Source organism: Triturus cristatus, chromosome 6 (genome assembly GCF_964204655.1).
Source record: "Triturus cristatus chromosome 6, aTriCri1.1, whole genome shotgun sequence".
Classification (NCBI taxonomy): Eukaryota; Metazoa; Chordata; class Amphibia; order Caudata; family Salamandridae; genus Triturus; species Triturus cristatus.
The window spans coordinates 1,675,275,783-1,675,294,549 of record NC_140589.1 but is presented as its reverse complement, the minus strand read 5'-3'; the positions used below and the strand labels follow the sequence as shown (position 1 = coordinate 1,675,294,549).

At 48.1% G+C, this 18,767-nt stretch overlaps 1 protein-coding gene across 2 annotated transcripts in view; it reads left to right on the top strand.

Annotated features, from left to right (window-relative positions):
• KCNH1 (potassium voltage-gated channel subfamily H member 1) overlaps positions 1–18,767 on the top strand; it is a 1,587,102-nt gene that overhangs the window by 649,438 nt on the left and 918,897 nt on the right. For both annotated transcript variants that reach the window (XM_085612841.1, XM_085612840.1), the window contains one exon: positions 2,696–3,125. In XM_085612841.1, the coding sequence (XP_085468967.1) occupies positions 2,696–3,125 (430 nt within the window). The remainder of the gene's footprint in view (positions 1–2,695; positions 3,126–18,767) is intronic.

Here is an 18,767-nt window from a genome sequence, read left to right as displayed (position 1 = left end):
CAACCCTTATTTTCCATTGCCTTGTGTGTTTGTCCTTTGTAAATGCTGCCTTCTGACTCATTAGGAGGCTTGTTAGTCCTGCCTTTGTACAACCATGTCGTCATTTGTATCCTCTCATGGCTACTGGCCCCTTTACTTGGATGTTACACAGTTTGTGTACTTTTTGTGTATCAAACCGGGACAATGGCGTAGGCCTCACAGAGCAAGGTGCCTCGGCTCCCTGCTCTCTTCCTCTCCTGTGACGCGAACCGCTCGGGGCACCTGGAGCGAGAGGACATTCAGTCGCTGTGCGCTGAGCTCTGGAGGAGTCAGAGGCCGTCTTCCAGTGGCTGGACACCGACTGCCAAGGGGACATCACCTTCCAGGACTTTGCCATGGGCGTCCAAGGGACCCGGGGCACACCCTGGCTGCGGAGAGAAGGCTCGGGCAGACGCGAGGGCTCACAGTGAGCCGGAGAATGAGCACAGAGGAGACCCCTTTAACCTGGCTTGTTTCACTGAGTATTTGTATTTATTTACCTTTCATGCAGCACCCCGATCGTTCCAGGTGTCATTTTCAAATTTTGCAGATGAATCCTCATGTTTTTTCTATGTAACCATTCTGGCATAACCCCATGTTCCCTTGTAAGCGATTGTTGTAGAAATGGTTTATTCATAAATAAAGACACAGAGTCACACAGATCTGACATCATTTGAGGCTTACATTCTCCATTTAATTCCTTACAGAAATAGTCACGGGATAAAATAAAAGGTTTGGGAATTCTTGAACAATGCTTATCTGATTTTTGAAGTTCAGAACTATAAGCTGGGGGCTGCAGATTTGAACCTCTGTTTCCCTCCCTTGCAGGTTGCCAGCAGGACACGCTGCGCCCTTGTGATTTCAGACGTCCTATTAACACCATCAGCAGTGCAGTTTTGTGGTTTAAGTCACTTGGGCTTCGGTTTTTAACGTGCAGGAGGTTGCAAATTTGTAGACAGCTCGGAGAGACCTAAATTTACAGTGTACATACAATGTTCATCTGTGCCTGGGCACTGTGCGTCGTTCGCTGGGGTTGCAGGTGTATACAAACCAGTATTTTGAAGATTTGCTTGTCTTGTAAAAAAGCTTTTACTGAGTCGGTGTTGTAGCAGTTGCGCATGGTCCCTTAATCTGCCTCATATTTTAGGCAGCGGGCATCGTATTTATGACATATACAGACTATTAAAGCTGCCTTACCAAGAGCTGCAGAAACAACCACGCAGCACAGATCTGTGGAGCCGTATGCAAAATTACATTTTCCCGTTTGAGGGCTCATTTTTCCCTAACTAGGGCTTTTGAGGACACTATTGTTATATGGCCCCCTATTGAGGTCATTTGTTTATGCAGGTGGCCTTAGTCAGGGCCACTGGAATTATGCAGCTGTGGATGCCCAAATTATGCAGCAGGGTTGGATAAATTATGTGGTAAGCAAAGGCAAATTATGCAGCACATTATGAGAAAGTATCACTTCATTATTTTGACATTCTAAACTTGTTAACACTGTCTGGGCATTAGTTGCAACTCATTAGTACCACTTTAACACCCAAATACAGGCATGAGTTACAGAATTATGACCAGTCAACCTTTACAAAGGATCTTCCACTGCGCAGCAAAACCAGTCGCTATTTTTTTAATAACTTTTGAACCTTTTGAGCTCTAAACTATTTTTTGGTAAAATCTGCATATTATGCAGTAGATGATAGATTATGTGGAAAATGTATAATTATATAAACATAATGGCGTCTGCATAATCACATAATTCCAGTGGCCCTGGACTTAGTGCTGCACTAATTCTAAGCACACCTTCACTGCCAGACATCCCTGCTACTCACACATATGCTAGTGCTCTGCCCCATTTGTGACGTCTGACACGACACTATGCTCCTCGCTGAGCAGAGCTGATGGGTGACGCACTGGAGGACATGCAAGACACCATGCATCTCTTTCCTAAGCCTAGACAGCAGACTTCAAACTACCCAAAGCTCTGGCCGCCCACCCAGATTTCAGAAATCCTGGAGTACTTTTATTTATTTTAATTATGTGGTATTTCGAACTCGAAGAACTGCTTAAATTGGTATGTAAATACTTGAGGAAAATACCTTGACAGAAATGTCCTTGAGAATAAACTGGGCACAATGATTTACAATAGATTTGCAATGCAATAGGTCTCGCATTTATGCGAGTTTGAGCTATTAGCATTGTAAATGACAATTACTTTTATTTAAGTTTTAAAAACCAAAGCATAAACAAAAGGCATTGTTATTACAATGCCAATAGCTCAAACTCACGTAATTGCGAGACCTATTTCATTGCAAATGCTTGTTTTTATCTTGTAACACTGGACGCACTACACGAGAGTATTTAGAGCTATAGGTTTGGTTATTTAGTTGTGAGGCGCCTACGACATTGTGTCACAAGTTATAACTCTAAGAAAATGTATTTGTATTTCTGTGCCTTATACCTTGTATATACATTACGAACATAAAAACATCTTACACATGTGCATGAATGGAATGATGTCCCAGAATGTGACTCTAAATTTTAGAAAAATTAAACATTTGAAATGTGTGTGTTGACAGTTTAGTTTTTGCCACAACGTTAATTATTTTTGCATTTGGCAATGAAGAAATTCTGTGTGTACTGAATCCTAAACTTTCACTCTTGACTGTTCTTCTAGGGAATCAGCAGCTTGTTCAGCTCCCTCAAAGTGGTGAGACTTCTTCGCCTGGGACGCGTTGCAAGGAAACTGGATCATTACATTGAATACGGCGCTGCGGTTCTGGTTCTGCTGGTGTGTGTGTTTGGCCTGGCAGCTCATTGGCTGGCGTGCATCTGGTACAGCATCGGAGACTATGAGGTCATCAATGAAGACACCAATACCATAAGGAACGAGAGCTGGCTCTGTCAGTTGGGGGAATCCATCGGCTCTCCTTATCGGTTCAATGCTTCTGGGTCAGGGAAATGGGAAGGCGGACCGAGCAAGGATTCCGTGTACATATCCTCCTTGTACTTCACGATGACCTGTCTCACCAGCGTTGGGTTTGGCAACATCGCTCCAACGACAGATGGAGAAAAGATATTTGCTGCGGCCATGATGATGATTGGATGTAAGTAGTCTTTTTTTTTTTTTTTTTTGTAAATTTTTATTAGAAACCGTTGGTACACAGTAAAATACAGACAAGGGCCTACAACCACCAGGGCCGGCCGCTATAGAGCCCGAGGGCCCGCAGTGCAACGCCACATCTTCAAATGAACCAGAAGCTAAGCTCCCGGTAGTTCGTGAGCCCATATAACAGGCCGTGGCCATAGGCCAATAGCAAGCGGAATAAACAGTTTCATTATTTATTAAATATAAAACACACTCAAGGCAATGAGAGTCCGAAATAACAGCGTGCTCTTCCCAGGACGGGGGACAACGTACAGTGTCCAAAGCAGTTCTTGTCTGGAAGCGGTACAGGGGGGCAACGGGAGAACAAAGCATGGAACATACTTCACACCATCCCGCAGAATGCGTGGCTAGGGGGACAAAGCAATATCGATCTCTAAGGGCAGAGGCGGGGTGCAGATACGTCCTCGATATAAATTCCATGGACCCCATACCTTAGTCCACTTCCCTGGTTTGCCTCTCGCCACATACACCGTCTTTTCCCTAAACATACACCAGTCCATATTCTCCTTCCATACCTCGATCGTGGGCGGCCTCGGGGAGCCCCACAGCTGTGCAATGTTACGCTTAGCCACCATGTACCCCAAGGTCACCCACTGCGTCTGTGCCGCATTGCAATCATTCGGTTCCCAGACATTCAACAAACACCTCCTAGCCTCTGGCAACAGAGCAACGTGCGTGACCTCCTCCATTACAGTGTGGATACCGTTCCAAAATCGCACCACCTCCGAACACTCCCATAAGATATGGAGAAAGGTACCCGACAGGCCACATCCACGCTTACACAATCCATCCATCGAGTAACCCATGCGCAGCAAACCGGGCCCCGTGACATACACTCTATGAAGGATTTTCAGCTGTACGAATCGTAAGCGGGCCGGGATCGCCACCTCTTTCGGGGAGGCCACCGCCGATACCCAGTCCTCATCATCCAGTTCCAAGCCATCGCCCGTCCATGCCTCCCGCAGACGGAGCAGCAAGTTCGCGCGATCATTAATGAGTTTCTTATAAATCAGAGAAATAGTGCTGTCGGGCACGTACCCATCCAACACTCTATCCTCCAGTGGGGAGTACTCGGGGATAGTAGCGACGTCCGGAAAAGCCGAACTCAGTGCATGGTAGACTTGAGCATACCGGAAGTACTCTCTATCGTTTAATTTATATTCCGTTTTAAGCATTTCAAACGTTTTGAAAGACCCCTTCGCCCAAAGATCACCCACGTTACATATACCAATCATATCCCATTTCTCAAAGCCTTTCGATCTCCACAAACAGCCCAACCGCGCAGAGGCGTACAATGGCGTCGCCCGAGTCAAGCGATCCCTCCACCCCATCGCAGCATTCGCCGCATGCCACACACGCACCGCAACCTGCGTGGGTCCTGTCAACCGTGAGTCCGGGGTCACCGAGTACAGCGCTCTATTATAGTCCCCACCCGGGAGCAAAAATGTATCCATCTCGAAGGCCGGATTCAAAGCAGGACCGTATATTCCGTGGTTTACCGACGCCAACTGGGACGCCCAATAGTATCGTTTAATATCGGGGAGTGCGACCCCCCCATCGTACCAGGGGAGCGTCAACTTGGCGAGAGCAATCCGCGGCCGCCCGTCCCAAAACAATTGGCGCTGAAGACCCTCAACCTCCCGGAAATAACGGGCTGGCACGACATCTAGCGTATTTTGCAAAGCGTACAAGAAGCGAGGTAGCGACATCATTTTAAACAATGTCGCACGTCCGAGTGGCGAGAGCGGAAGTCGTCGCCACCTCGCGACGTCGGCCTTCAATCGCTGGAGGGGAGGGAGACGGTTTCGTTCATAGCGGACCGTGGGATCCAGTGAAATAAAGATTCCCAAATATTTAAACCCCAGGGTAGCAATCTGGATAGGGCAATCCCGTGGCAGGAGGGGGGCCTCGCCCGAGAGGACGTAAACACATGACTTGGCCCAGTTGATGACCAGGCCAGAGTTGCGACCAAAAGAATTCAGCACGTCCACCAATACAATTAGCGACTGTCGAGGAGAGGTGAGATACAGGAGGATGTCGTCCGCGTAGAGGGAGACACGGTCTTCAAACTCCGGCATCCATCTAATGCCTCGCAACGACGGCTCCCAACGCAACCAGGCGGCGAGAGGCTCCAAAGAAAGTGCAAAGAGGAGGGGCGATAATGGACATCCCTGCCGCGTACCTCTCCCCAGTGCGAAGGGAGCCGATACCCTCCCATTCACCACCACCTGAGCCAGAGGGTCCGCATATAGTAATTGTACCCAACCAATAAACTCAGGGCCGAACCCAAATTTCGCCAACACGGCCCAAATATATGGCCACTCCAAAGTGTCGAACGCCATAGTAGCATCTAAAGATGCCAAGATGGGCGGCTCACGTATGAAGTCCGCTCTAGCAAGCACGCCGTGCAATCGCCTCAAATTTAGAGCGGTATTCCGATGAGGTATGAAACCGGACTGATCCTGATGAATCAAGTCGCCCACGACCCGAACCAGTCGATTAGCCAATACCTTGGCCAGAATTTTGGGTTCTGCGTTCAACAGCGAAATGGGCCTATAGGAGGCGCAGCGATCTCGCGGCTTCCCCTCTTTGTGTATCACAACTATGTTGGCAAGGCGCTGGTCGGGGGGGGAGGAAGCCCGCCGTACGTGCCGCGAAAAACATGTCCCGAAGATGCGGCGCTATCGTATCGGGACGCAACTTATATAGCTCGATGGGAAGACCATTAGGACCCACAGCTTTACCCGATGCGATCGAGCGAATGGCCAGAGCGATCTCATCTGACGACAACTTCGCCTCCATCGATACTGCATCTGCCTCCGACAGGGTTGGCAGTGCTATGTCTCTAAGCAACAGATGAGAATCCTCCTCCGAACGCACAGAAACCGGAGAGTATATCCCACGGAAATGAGCCACAAAGCAGTCAACGATTTCCACCGGGTCAGTCACACGCACTCCATCCAGTTTCTCCACAACGAGCACCACCCTGCTCGCTCTCTCCTTCTTATTCAACCAAGCAATCAACTTTCTGGTCTTATCCCCCACATCATACAGTCGTCCTTGCTGCTCTCTACTCATCCCTCTAGCGGCTTCCGTGACCAGCGCTCTATAATCAGTTTGTTTAGGCTGAGAACATGCACTTTCTCATCAGTAACTCCCCGCTCCAAGTCCTCCTCCATTTCAGCTATTTCAGTTTCCAGGCGAACCACCTCTGCTCTCTCGCACCTCTTAGCATGGGAGATAAGGGAAAAGGCCTGCCCCCTGACCACCACCTTATAAGCCTCCCATAGGGAGACGGCCGACGGCACCGACCCCACATTATCATTAAAGTAGTGATCAGTTGACTTGACCAGGTCCGCACGGATCTTAGGGTTACGGAGATACCAGGGGCTAATGGGTGCCACTCTCCCCTCCGCCCCAGGGACAACCTTCAGTTGCAACCATATAGGGGAATGATCAGAAATACCCCGGGCTAAATGACGCACCTCCCCAATCATCCCGGCTTGGATCGCCGGCATAAGCATGTAATCAAGTCTCGAGAGACTCCCATGGGCCCCTGAGTGAAAGGTATATTGCGCCTGACCCGGGTGCATCAATCTCCAGCAGTCTACCAGTCCCAAAGTGTCCAAGAAGCCACCCAACCAGGCCTGGGCCCTAGGGAGATCCCTGGGGGGGTGACGGTCCTCCAACCCGGAGACAACGGCATTAAAGTCACCCCCCAACACCAGAACCCCCCCAGGGAGTCCCAGGACCAAACACCCCAAATCAGCAAATGTAGCCGTCTGTAACCCCGGTGGCACATACACAGCGACGAGCGAGATAGTCCTACCCTCCCATCTCCCCACCAGCGCCGCATAGCGCCCCCTATCATCGTGAAGCACCTCATCAACTTCCAATGGGAGAGAGGCCCTAACCAAAATGCCCACTCCCCTAGAGCCAGAAGTGAAACCAGAGTGAGCGGCAAGGCGATAGCCCCTCCTATTTAGTGCATGGAAGGAGTTCCCAATCACGTGTGTCTCCTGCAGAAAAACAATGTCGGGCGAAATCCGCTTCAAAAACTGCAGCACCACCCCGCGCTTGATCCTGTCCCCAAGTCCATTCACATTCCACGAAAGGATTCTCAATCCCCTACCCTCCATCCCACTCCCATGCATGATACCCACATCCCGGAAAGCACAACCCGGATAAGTCAGCAAAGAACTTCACATTGCCTTGCGAAACAAACAAACAATCCCCAACAACCCCCCTCCCCCACAATCCCAAAACCACAACTCCCCCCGCCCTGCACCCCTGCTTGAGCCCTAACAGCCCCCCCAACTCGCAGTGTGCCTGTCGCCCTAACATATACCACAAAAAGAACCCCAGAAGGAGGAAAGGACCCCAATAAGCTCCCCACAACCCCCGGGCATTTGAAGGGCATATTGTGCAAATCTAGGGTCCAGTTGAGCCAAGGTACAAAACGTTACCAGTTCAGTCCATCACCAGGAACCAAGTTCTAGTCCTGCTTCACCAAATCCCGTCCGCTCTCCTCCATCCGACTGTCTCGATCCCGTCCCCGAGGCAGGGCATCCAACCAGTCTCCAGCCGCCTCCGGCCAGTCGAAGAAGTGGGAACGACCCTGGAACTCAACCCGCAGCCTCGCCGGGAACAACATCGCATATTTCATCTCCATGTCCCTCAAGCGCCGTTTGACTCCCAAAAATCCCATCCGTTGTTTCTGGACCGCTTGCGTGAAGTCCGGGTAAAAGCTGACATTGGAGTTCTCAAACTTCAGCGGCCCGGCAACCCTCGACGCCTGAAGGATAGCATCCCTATCCCGAAAGTTAAAGAGTCGGGCGATTATAGGCCGCGGGGGAGCACCCACCTTGGGCGCACCACCCGGGATCCTGTGGGCCCGCTCCACCGCAAAGAACTTGCTCAGTCCCTTGGGCGCGAGATGATTGGTCACCAGATCCTCAACAAAAAGATCCGCAGCGGATTCCTCCGATCTTTCCGGCACTCCAATGATACGGACATTGTTCCGTCTAGCCCTGCTTTCAGAGTCCTCAAGCCGACGGTCCGTCAGATCACTGGCTAGCCGCAACCTACGGACCTCCGTCTGCAGGGCGGCCACGTCCACAGTTAGACTCGACGCCGCCTGACTCAAGGAGTCGACCCGCTCGTTAGTTTTGGACAGGTCTGCCCTGACCAAGTTCACATCGATCAGGACCGCGTCCAGTTTTTGAGCCAGGGTATCAAACTGCTGACCCACAGCGGTCTTCATCTCCTCAATGGCGCCCATAACGTCCAGCAGGGTCAAGTCCGACGATGGGCCGGAGACCTCCTTAGACCTCTCAGGCGATTTATGCGAGCTACCAGGGGATCCCTTTACCTGCGCATATCGATCCATGTTGTTGACCTGGGTATAAGCACCCCTCCGGGTTGACTTGGGTTTCGACTTGTCTCCGTCTAGTCTCCCCGTCATCGTCTGGAGGCCACCAAGGCCGGCACCCGCCCGCACCAGGAAAAAAAGGGGGGACAAGTGGCTAATCCAATTGAGCACAGCCGTCGCCGACAGTCGGCCCACGTATAATCCGAGAGTCAGGCCAGACACTTCGCCGTCCGCGCCCCTCTGAAACACCAGAGTCTCTCGGCCGATATCAGAGAGCAATCTTGAAACCGAAAGTGAAAGCGCGGGGTCCGTGGCAGGTCAAGCAGCCAGCCGCTGTTGTTCACTTCGTACCCGGGCACTTCACCAGCTCGAGATCGGGACCAAGGCAAGAGCAGGCCGCAAACTTCGGAGTGCAACCATTCCGGGTCCCGGTGTCCGATCCGAATTTGGAAAACGGGTGGCACCTCAGCGCAAGTTCATCTGCAAAAGCCCGTCGAGTAAACCAGGATTAAGTCAGGATAGACGTGGGAGGTTGCGGAGGCCCTCGAGAGCAGTAAGCCTACGCGGCCATCTTGGTTGCGCGCTAGGCTCCTCCCTCGTAAGTAGTCTTTTTATTGCACTGATAAGAACAAAAATGAACCCCGATCATAAAATGCATTCTAATTGCAAGAAAGTAATAAAGCCATGTTGATGCAGATATTGCTGGTGAGAACCTTCTCTGGTTCCTTAGTAGCTCTGATGACATCCTTACTACAAATGATACTGAAAGCATGAATGGAGATGTGACCTAGCCTCATTGTAAAGGGTTGTACTGACAAGCACACCTTCATGATTGGTTCTTCCGTTTGTCATTTAGACTCTTGGTTATAAGAAGAGGCAGGCCTCGGGCACTGGCAAAGTCAGCTTAGTGTACAGAAAGAGCCCTGGTTGGGAGAAGGATGCATAAAAAAATGTATAGGTAATGGCAGTCGAAGGAAAAGAAAAACAATCTCTTGGTTGAACAATGTAACATTTTTATCAGTAGTATACAATATAAACTGTTATAAATTGATTTATGTCATTAAACAGTCAGGCTAATGTGCATTGAAAGAGTTCTATAGGGCCCTCAGTTCTACAGAAGCGGTGCTGCCGGCTTGGATTGAACTTTATTCGAAATACTGGATGGGATCTACGAACAAGAGAAGTAGGGAGTGGAAAATGATTGAAATGCATTGGCAGAGCTTTATTGGAATGGTAAGAAATGATGCTGATCAGGATTGTGAAGCATTAGCAGAACTGACTTGGTCTTACTCCTCCAGTAGTTGGGCACAATCCAGGGGATGGATATAAATCGCACGGACTGTGTCTGGGCTCTGTACTGACATGGCAGTGAGGAGCTACTGGTCATAACTTCCTTACATTTGCAGCTATGTTTATAATTCACAATGAGGTGCAATAGAATAAAAGAGAATTGCCACCTTTTGGTCCTGCAAGGTGCAGCATCTTGTGTAAAGTGATGATATAGTGAAGAAAGATGGCCCAGATAGTAGTTGACAATCTTTGCCAATTGATTCTCTTGAAGTGCAAATGAATCTAGAATTGAATCGGATCCCAAGATCCCATACCTTTGTTACAGGCACCGGAACTTCCTTCTCAGATGGTGGCCACTGTGAAGGAAATGTATCAAGGTGAGGCGTGAAGGGAAGTTGCAGCCTCATGAGAGAAATCTTGGACAATTTGCAACTTTTCACAATCATACAACAGCTCGGAGTGTCTGATGTGAACCCTGCTGCCGATCATAAGGCCCACTAAAGATGAGACACTGGGCCGTGTTGAAGAATTGAGGGAACAACATTGTTTGGAACTTTTCATACATAGAGTCCGCCATGTCACCTTCATAAGCACTGTGGAGCAGTGATCGGAAGGCCCAGCTAAGATTAACCGGCTAGGCCGACGCTCTTACATGCTGCTCTCTCAGCAGAGGGAGGAGTCACATAATGCTGCACTGTTCTTGTCGCTGTGCAGTCTCCAGTGAAAGATGAGAAGGAGATATCGGGAGAATGGGAATTGGAGAGATGGACAGAAGGGGTAGAGGAGTGCTGTGGCATGAAAGAACTGAGCGGCTAGAGGTGCACCGGTTAGGTACTTCCAGGACCACTGTGCACTGAAGTGAGACCATTCAGCCATGGCAACTGCTTACTTCAGTCCAGTGGCAATGGGCTTATCAATCTTTAGGTGAAAAAAGGGGAAAAAGTAAAACCCAGAAACTTAGCGACCATATTGGAATGGAAAGTCCCCGCCTGTCATGTGGTGAATATGAAATAGACCTGTTACTTAGGCCTGATAGATAAGGCATAAGCTTTCCCTCAAGGCAGGCAGCAAGCAAACAGGCTTCAACATGACATATTTTCAAAAAATATCTGTTGGCAAACACTTAGGACGTTCTAACAAGGATTATCATGATGTGTATCTTCTACCCCCAAGAGTTTATTCGAGGGGGTAACCAATACCAGACGTGTTGCTTACTAAATTATTCTGTAACATTCCATGTAACAAAATATCACTCTCCAGCCCTCAACACAGTGTAAAAACAATCCACCCTCAAACACCTATCGGCCTCAATATGTACATTCAGCAGCAAGTAAGTCGGGCCTTCTACATTTGATCTAACTTTAGTAATAAAGAAATCTGACCTGTGTCATCTGACATTACCTTTCCCAATGAACCAATCAGGCCTGTAGCCTCCATCACTGATTTGTCACCATAAAGACCTCAGGCATACAGCCTGAAAATCACAAATATGCACAAAGTGGCAGTTGGCAAAAGAATATGTACACCTACTAAGAGGACTAATAAGGAATATCTAAGTGCAGATCTTCTGCCCACAGGTTTTGACACAGGGTGAAAACTAACGGCAAAACCCATTCCTAGAACATTGATCTGTAATTCTTGTTAACAAAATACCAGTCTGCAGGCTTTGATACACTTTAATAACAATGAACACTTAAAAGCCATTAGGCTTTCATGTATGCTTTTCATGATAAATAAATCAAGCCTACTGCCTGTGTCATAACTCAATGAATATGTCACTATAAACAACTTAGTTCTGCTGTGTGAGCATAAACTTTCGCACAATGCAAAAGGTGCAATAAAAGCCCTCTTTTTAAGCAGAAGCACCCAGCTCCCTTCCAATCAATATCTATAGTCAAGGAAAGGAATCCACACTTGGATGGAGCAAGAGCACTCCTCTCAGTATTATTTCCTAAAATGATTTTTATATTGATCACATAAGGTCTGGCAAACAGTAAAAGGCCAGACCTAAAAAGCTGGCTGAAGAAGTCAGAGAAGCGGACTGGTCTTTCAGAGCAGCGAGCCTGAGACTCCTGACAAAACCAAATTCCAAATGCTGAAGGATTGAAGCACTTCTTTTGATAAAAGCCAGAAGTGTGTTGAAGGAAATGTTTGGAAGAGGGGGATCCGCGCCGCCAAGAAAACAGCATTCAAGGACCGGCTGGACAACAACGCACACAACTGCAAGGAACTCTTCAACATCGTGAAAGAGCTTTCCAACCCCAGCGCAGGAAACAACGACATCACCCCATCGCAAGACCTCTGCAACTCCCTCGCTTCATACTTCCACAACAAGATCGCGGACATACACAACAGCTTCAACAACCAACCAACGCACACCATGACCGAACAACCACCCCCCACCACCACCCTCCACGCCTGGACCCCGATCAGCACCGAAGACACCATCCGCACGATGAACTCCATCCACTCCGGATCACCGACCGACCCCTGCCCTCACCAAGTCTTCAACAAGGCCGACGCTGTCATCGCACCCCACTTGCGAGACATCATCAACACATCCTTCGACACCACCATCTTCCCTGAGAGCTGGAAACACGCCGAACTCAGCGCTCTACTCAAGAAACCAACAGCGGACCCCACCGACCTCAAGAACTACCGCCCCATCTCGCTCCTCCCGTTTCCAGCCAAAGTCATCGAGAAGACCGTCAACAAGCAGATGGCCGCCTTCCTCGAGACGAACGGATCCCTCGACCCCTCACAGTCCGGCTTCCGAGCCAATCACAGCACCGAGACAGCCCTCATCGCCGCCACCGATGACATCCGAGCCCTGATGGACAACGGAGAAACAGCGGCCCTCATCCTCCTAGACCTCTCCGCGGCATTCGACACGGTCTGCCACCGCACCCTAGCACGGCGCCTCAGCAACATCGGAATCCAGGACAAGGCGCTGGAATGGATCATCTCCTTCCTCGACGGAAGAACACAGAGAGTCCGCCTACCACCGTACAAGTCAGAGGCCTCCGAAGTCATCTGCGGCGTCCCTCAAGGATCATCTCTGAGCCCCACCCTCTTCAACGTCTACATGAGCCCCCTCGCGGCCATCGTACGCAAACACAACCTCAGCATAATCTCCTACGCCGACGACACCCAGCTGATCCTCTCCCTGACCAAAGACCCCGCCGCCGCCAGAGCCAACCTGCACGAAGGGATGAAAGAGGTAGCCGAGTGGATGACGACCAGCCGCTTGAAACTGAACTCGGACAAGACGGAGGTCCTCATCCTGGGCTCCTCACCCTCCGCCTGGGACGACTCCTGGTGGCCTCCCGCCCTGGGCACCGCACCCAAACCGACAGACCATGCACGCAACCTGGGCTTCATCCTGGACTCCTCCCTCTCCATGACCAGGCAAGTCAACAACGTCTCCTCGGCGTGCTTCAACATCCTACGCATGCTACGGAAGATCTTCTGGTGGATCCCCACCGAGACCAGGAAGACCGTCACCCAGGCCCTCGTCACCAGCCGACTGGACTACGGCAACGCCCTCTACGCCGGTACCACCGCCAAGCTCCAGAAGAGACTCCAGCGGATCCAGAACGCCTCAGCCAGACTCATCCTCGACATCCCACGAACCAGCCACATCTCCGGACATCTGAGAGACCTTCACTGGCTTCCCGTCAACAAAAGAATCACCTTCCGCCTTCTCACCCACGCACACAAAGCCCTACACGACCAAGGCCCGAGCTACCTCAACAGCCGAGTCAACTTCTACGCTCCCAAATGCCACCTCCGATCAGCCAACCACGCCCTCGCCGCCGTCCCCCGCATCCGAAGAGCGACTACAGGAGGAAGGTCCTTCTCCTACCTGGCCGCCAAGACCTGGAACTCCCTCCCGACCAACCTGCGCCTGACCCAAGACCACCTCTCCTGAAGACCTGGCTGTTCGAGCAGTAGCGGCACCCCCCCCCCCCAGCGCCTTGAGACCCTACGGGTAGGTAGCGCGCTTTATAAGTGTCCTTGATTGATTGATTGATTGAAAAGGATTACACACTTTTCCAGATATGCTTGAAGATGGATCTCTTCTGCTTTACTTCTGGGAAGAACGTATGAGACTACGCTCATGAGATCCTAAAAGAGGCCTCTATTACTGTTGGAATCGTTCAACATTCCAAATCCATTGACTGGTTGGTTATGGAGGGCTTTTCTGTTGTTCCTTGTGATTGGACCTTTTTTCGGTCTTTTTACACCTAGAGTGACATAGTTACAAAACCTAAGTTATCAAGCCACGAAAGGCCCCCTGCATGGCTTGAGAAATCTGGAGTAACACAAGGCAGTGCAAATCTCTGCCTTGTGTTACTCTGACCCAGGGAGGCGCTCCATGGATGGAGCGTGGGTGTTCTTACGCATCCGCCCATGGATTTTGGAGCCTTCCCAGCTTTACCATAAGTTGTAGACCTGGGAATGTGTCAAAATGCTACGCCTCCCAGGTGAGGCGTAACAAGGAGAAATATCTTTGTCTTCTCATGTTTTCCTCTTTCTATGTGTGCTCCATTCCGCAGCACATATAGAAAGAGGAAAATGCCTTTCAGGATTGTTTTTGTGCCGGAAGATGTCCCTTGATGCAAGGGTGCCTGCGTTGGCGCTAGGCAGTCAACAGTGTGCCACCACTAAGAAAGGACAGGAATGCGCCATATAATGTTAAATACAGTACATTTCTGCACTTACACGCAGCGCAGCAAGGCGGCTTGCTGCAATGTGTTGCATGAAAGATTGATAAATCTGCCCCCAAATATATAAATGTGCGTGCCATATCTTTAAGTTTATATTCAAAACTCATTTTAGCAGGGATATTTTCAAGCCTGTCCATGAGTCTACCTTCTGTTGCCATTTCAGACCCTCCCTTTCTCTCCTTAACTGGGACATAGGGCTGACATGGAGAATGAACCTAAGAGAAGCACAGGAGCGGCCTCGCAAAGCAGAACCAATCTACAACTTTCCTTGTTTTCTCTAATTCCGCATGTGTTACAAATCCCATTATAGTGATACATTCCTGCGCACGTGGCAGATCACTCATGTTAGACAGCATTCCCAATACAATCTCTGGGGTAATTGCCCTGGTACATCACCACAATGCAAAATGTACCGCACTGAGGGCCCTTTAATGCTTAACAACACAGAGCTAATTTCTTATGTTGACAATTACACAAAGCAATGATGTATGGACTCTGAAGCAGTTTTGCAGCAGACCCTGATCGCTTCCATTATAGCTTGCCATCAAACTGTTCGTCATTATCCTGTGGGAAGAAATATGTGCATTGGAATCACAAGTTATTTTTAAATTCTTTTCAAGTTTTTCTTGTATAGTTTATTTTTTTATATTGTATTAAAACATTATTTACACAAAACCATTCAGCAATTAAAATGACCCCCTCGATTTAAATGTTTCTCTCTCCTTTGCTCCATGCTTTCCAAGTCATCCAGCTATTTGTCCCCAATTATTTTATTAACACCTTTTCAATATGTGAGGATCCCTTGCCAAACTGAGGTGGATGGTGTGGAAAGTAATTACCAGTGGCTGAGATGAATTAAAGCAGTACAGCATCCTTTTTTGTATACTTCACTTGCCTGGTTATAGCAGCAACTTTGATTTATTTGAATATGGACTCCATATTTAAATGACATTGTTGATCTGCCCCCTCCCTAATATAGGACAAGAAAAATCTGCTATTCACTGATCTACTCAAGTCCAGTCTGCAAAAGGCATCGTCTAAAGTTGTATAATTCGTGGTAGCTCCACAGGAAATCCTTGATACCTGCAAAGCATCGTTGTACCCTCGGTACACCGAACTTGAACATTTGATAAGGTATCCTATTTTCTAGATTTTGGTTGGTGATTTAAGAGATATTGGGGGGAGGAGAGTGGCTGATTTCCAAGATAGAACAAAAAGCAATGGGTGGAATGCTTCAATTAATCTCAGACACTGGTTATTTTGGGACGCATTCCAATCCGTTGTTTTAGCGCATCGACGTTAACACACAAACGGACCGACCATATCTTCATCACTCTGGCACTGCCTGAAAAAGGACGATCCAGCTTGAATGGCTAGGTCATATCCCTTCTGAACTAGAAGTAAGCAACGCTAGAGCAGTTTCCAATTGTATCCGACAGCCAGAGGACAAACACAAATTGAGGAAACATTAGATGTAGAGGGAACTGGACAAAAACAGGAGCCTTACCACAAAAAAAAGTGCAGCCCTGTCAAACTCCTATATTTATCGTCTTACGACTCCTTTTTCATCATCTGTAGATTTGTACAATAAAAAAAGCTATCAAGCTTGAGATCGTGGAGGGTCATCAAATATGCAGTCTAACCAAATTAATTGATAAAGAATTCATCCCACAGCTTCATGCACTCAGCACTGTGTGAAGCCCGAAGGAGAACGGAGACTTAAGCGACGAAAGGAAGATCTTACTTGCGTCAATGGGTTACTTACTATAGCCAAAGCAAGGCATAGCCGTGCTGTAATCAGGTGCACATAGGAAGCATTTTAAGGAAGTGGAACTAACAGCAAACAGATGTTGTCAGCCCTTGTGTGATCAACAACAAAAGAACTTTAAGAAGTACTACAGAAAGAGGGGCTTTGATACCTCCTTACAGACTTTTACTGGGCAGAAGTTGTGTGCTTCCTCCTTGTAGTTGGCTCCTGTTGGCTCCTGAGGGATTTTCCCTCACCTAGGATGGCCACTGTAAGCAATTGGGCTATTGATTGAGGGGGTGAAACACCTATTCAAGCAACAACCACAATTCTCATCAGTGTGAACCACAAAAGTCACTAAATTAACCTGTTCTTAATCCTCTGGTAGTTTGGCACAAAAGCAGTGAGGCTTAACTCGATGGCAAGATGTAAAGTATTTATATAGCACACTAACAGTAACAAACTGAAAACACAACACAAGAAAAATCCTACACCAATTTAGACTAATGGAGAACAATGTATTAAATAAAATGCCACCAAAACAAATTAAATCCAATCAATGGAACTTGGGGTCACCACTTGCAGGGATAGGGCCCATTCTAGCAGAGGCCAGGTGCAGGGTTCAGGGTCTCTGGAGCTTGTAATGCCCCTGTAGCTCACACTGTAGGCCAACCAACTAGTCCTTGGAGTCACTCTATTCATCACACATTACACACTACAAAATACAAAACAGACCACCAAACATACTTATGGAAAAGGGACTTTTGGATAGACCCTTTCAGCCACTGGCTACTTTTGTTCAGCTGACCTTCAGCGTCCCTTTTAGGGTTTGTCTATCAGTGATGGTATCAGCCCTCAGTATTTTGCAGATGTGAACTACTTAAAGTAGTCCACACACACATTCCACTTTCATTGCCTTTTTACATTTATGTGGAGCACTCTCTGCCTTCGGTGATCTCTCTACGTGCATAAGCCCACTCTCATTCCAGGTCAATGAGTTTCAGGTCCTCACTCACCCCCTACTCTGAACAAACATGTAGAAGAGTCATGTACTGACAAGTAAAGTAGAAAGTTTCATTAGAAAGTGGTCCAGTAGCAGAGCAGTAAAACCGTCTCAGAGGTGCCTTCCACTGCAACAACACCCTCAAGAGTCAAGACTAACACAAAGACACCTTTGGGCAATACATGATCAATTAATGCACATTCTCACTCCCTATCCAAAATGCCTATACCTGGTGGCCACCTTGAAATGGTGGACCCTGCCAAGTATAGAGAGACCTATAACATATGCCAGTGCTACCTGTAATTACTTAAGGCATACAATGCTTGAGTTCCAAAGAAGGTCGCAGGCCATTTGGCCACAGGACATTGGTTACACACCAAAAAGGCTGAAAGGCTCTACATCTTTTAAGATTTGCAGTCAGAGCTCCTAAAGAGTGTGTGTTTTTGTGGTTTTATTTAATTCCTCATAATGACAACTTAATGGGTGTCCCCTTCAATGATGGAGGAGAAGCTATACGTGGGAGGTGTTGCTCAAAAAGGATGTGATTCCTCACTTAATCTGGGTGGCATACTTCATGATTGGGGTTGCTCCTTTGCCAGCGCCTTTATGGTACAAGGCAGGATCATTCAGACTTCTTGGAGCCCTTTAGTGTATGCTTGAAAACAAAGTGGAGAAAATGTAAGGTCTCAGTAACGTCAGTTAAAATTGCATTAGGATAAAAATATTCAAAGTCAATTTAATTAGTGATATTCGAGTCCTATCCTATATACATATACTTATTTTTGTAGGATGTTTGCATGCCAGTTTTCAGGTGATCCATATACCTCTTTCTGAGCACTTTTTTCCCTCACCTACAGACATTTTTTAGCTGTCTGATGAGAGCTAATGGAATGACACACTACACAATACATAACAGAATACACAACATGCACATATGGAAAAGGGGATTATGGACAGTCCCTTTCAGCCATTGGCTACTTATGTTCAGCTGGCCTTAGGCATTGACTTTAGGGGTTCTTTTTCAACATTGATGTCAGCCCATGGAAATTCCCTGGTGTGAACTACTTACAAAAGTAGCCCACACACATTCATCTTGTACCGTTTCTTGCATTTTTTTCATGCAGACACCTCTCTTTCTAGCGCTCGCTAGGTGCTTAATCCCCCCAGCCCGTGTTCCTCCTGTGTCTGTGGTTCCAGGTGCTCTCCTGTCCACTCTCAGTACACATGCAGAAGGGCCAGATACTAACATAACTACTATTACCAATACTAATAAACTGAAGAAGCTTGGAATTGTGTGTCAGTAAGCGACACCGTCAAGTGACAAAACTCCTGGGAAGCTACATTTGTGTTGTACATGATAAACTAGTTAATTCCCTGTGATACAGAAGCATTGGTAGCCATGAATTAACTGCTGCACATCCAAAAGGTGTAGTCAGGGT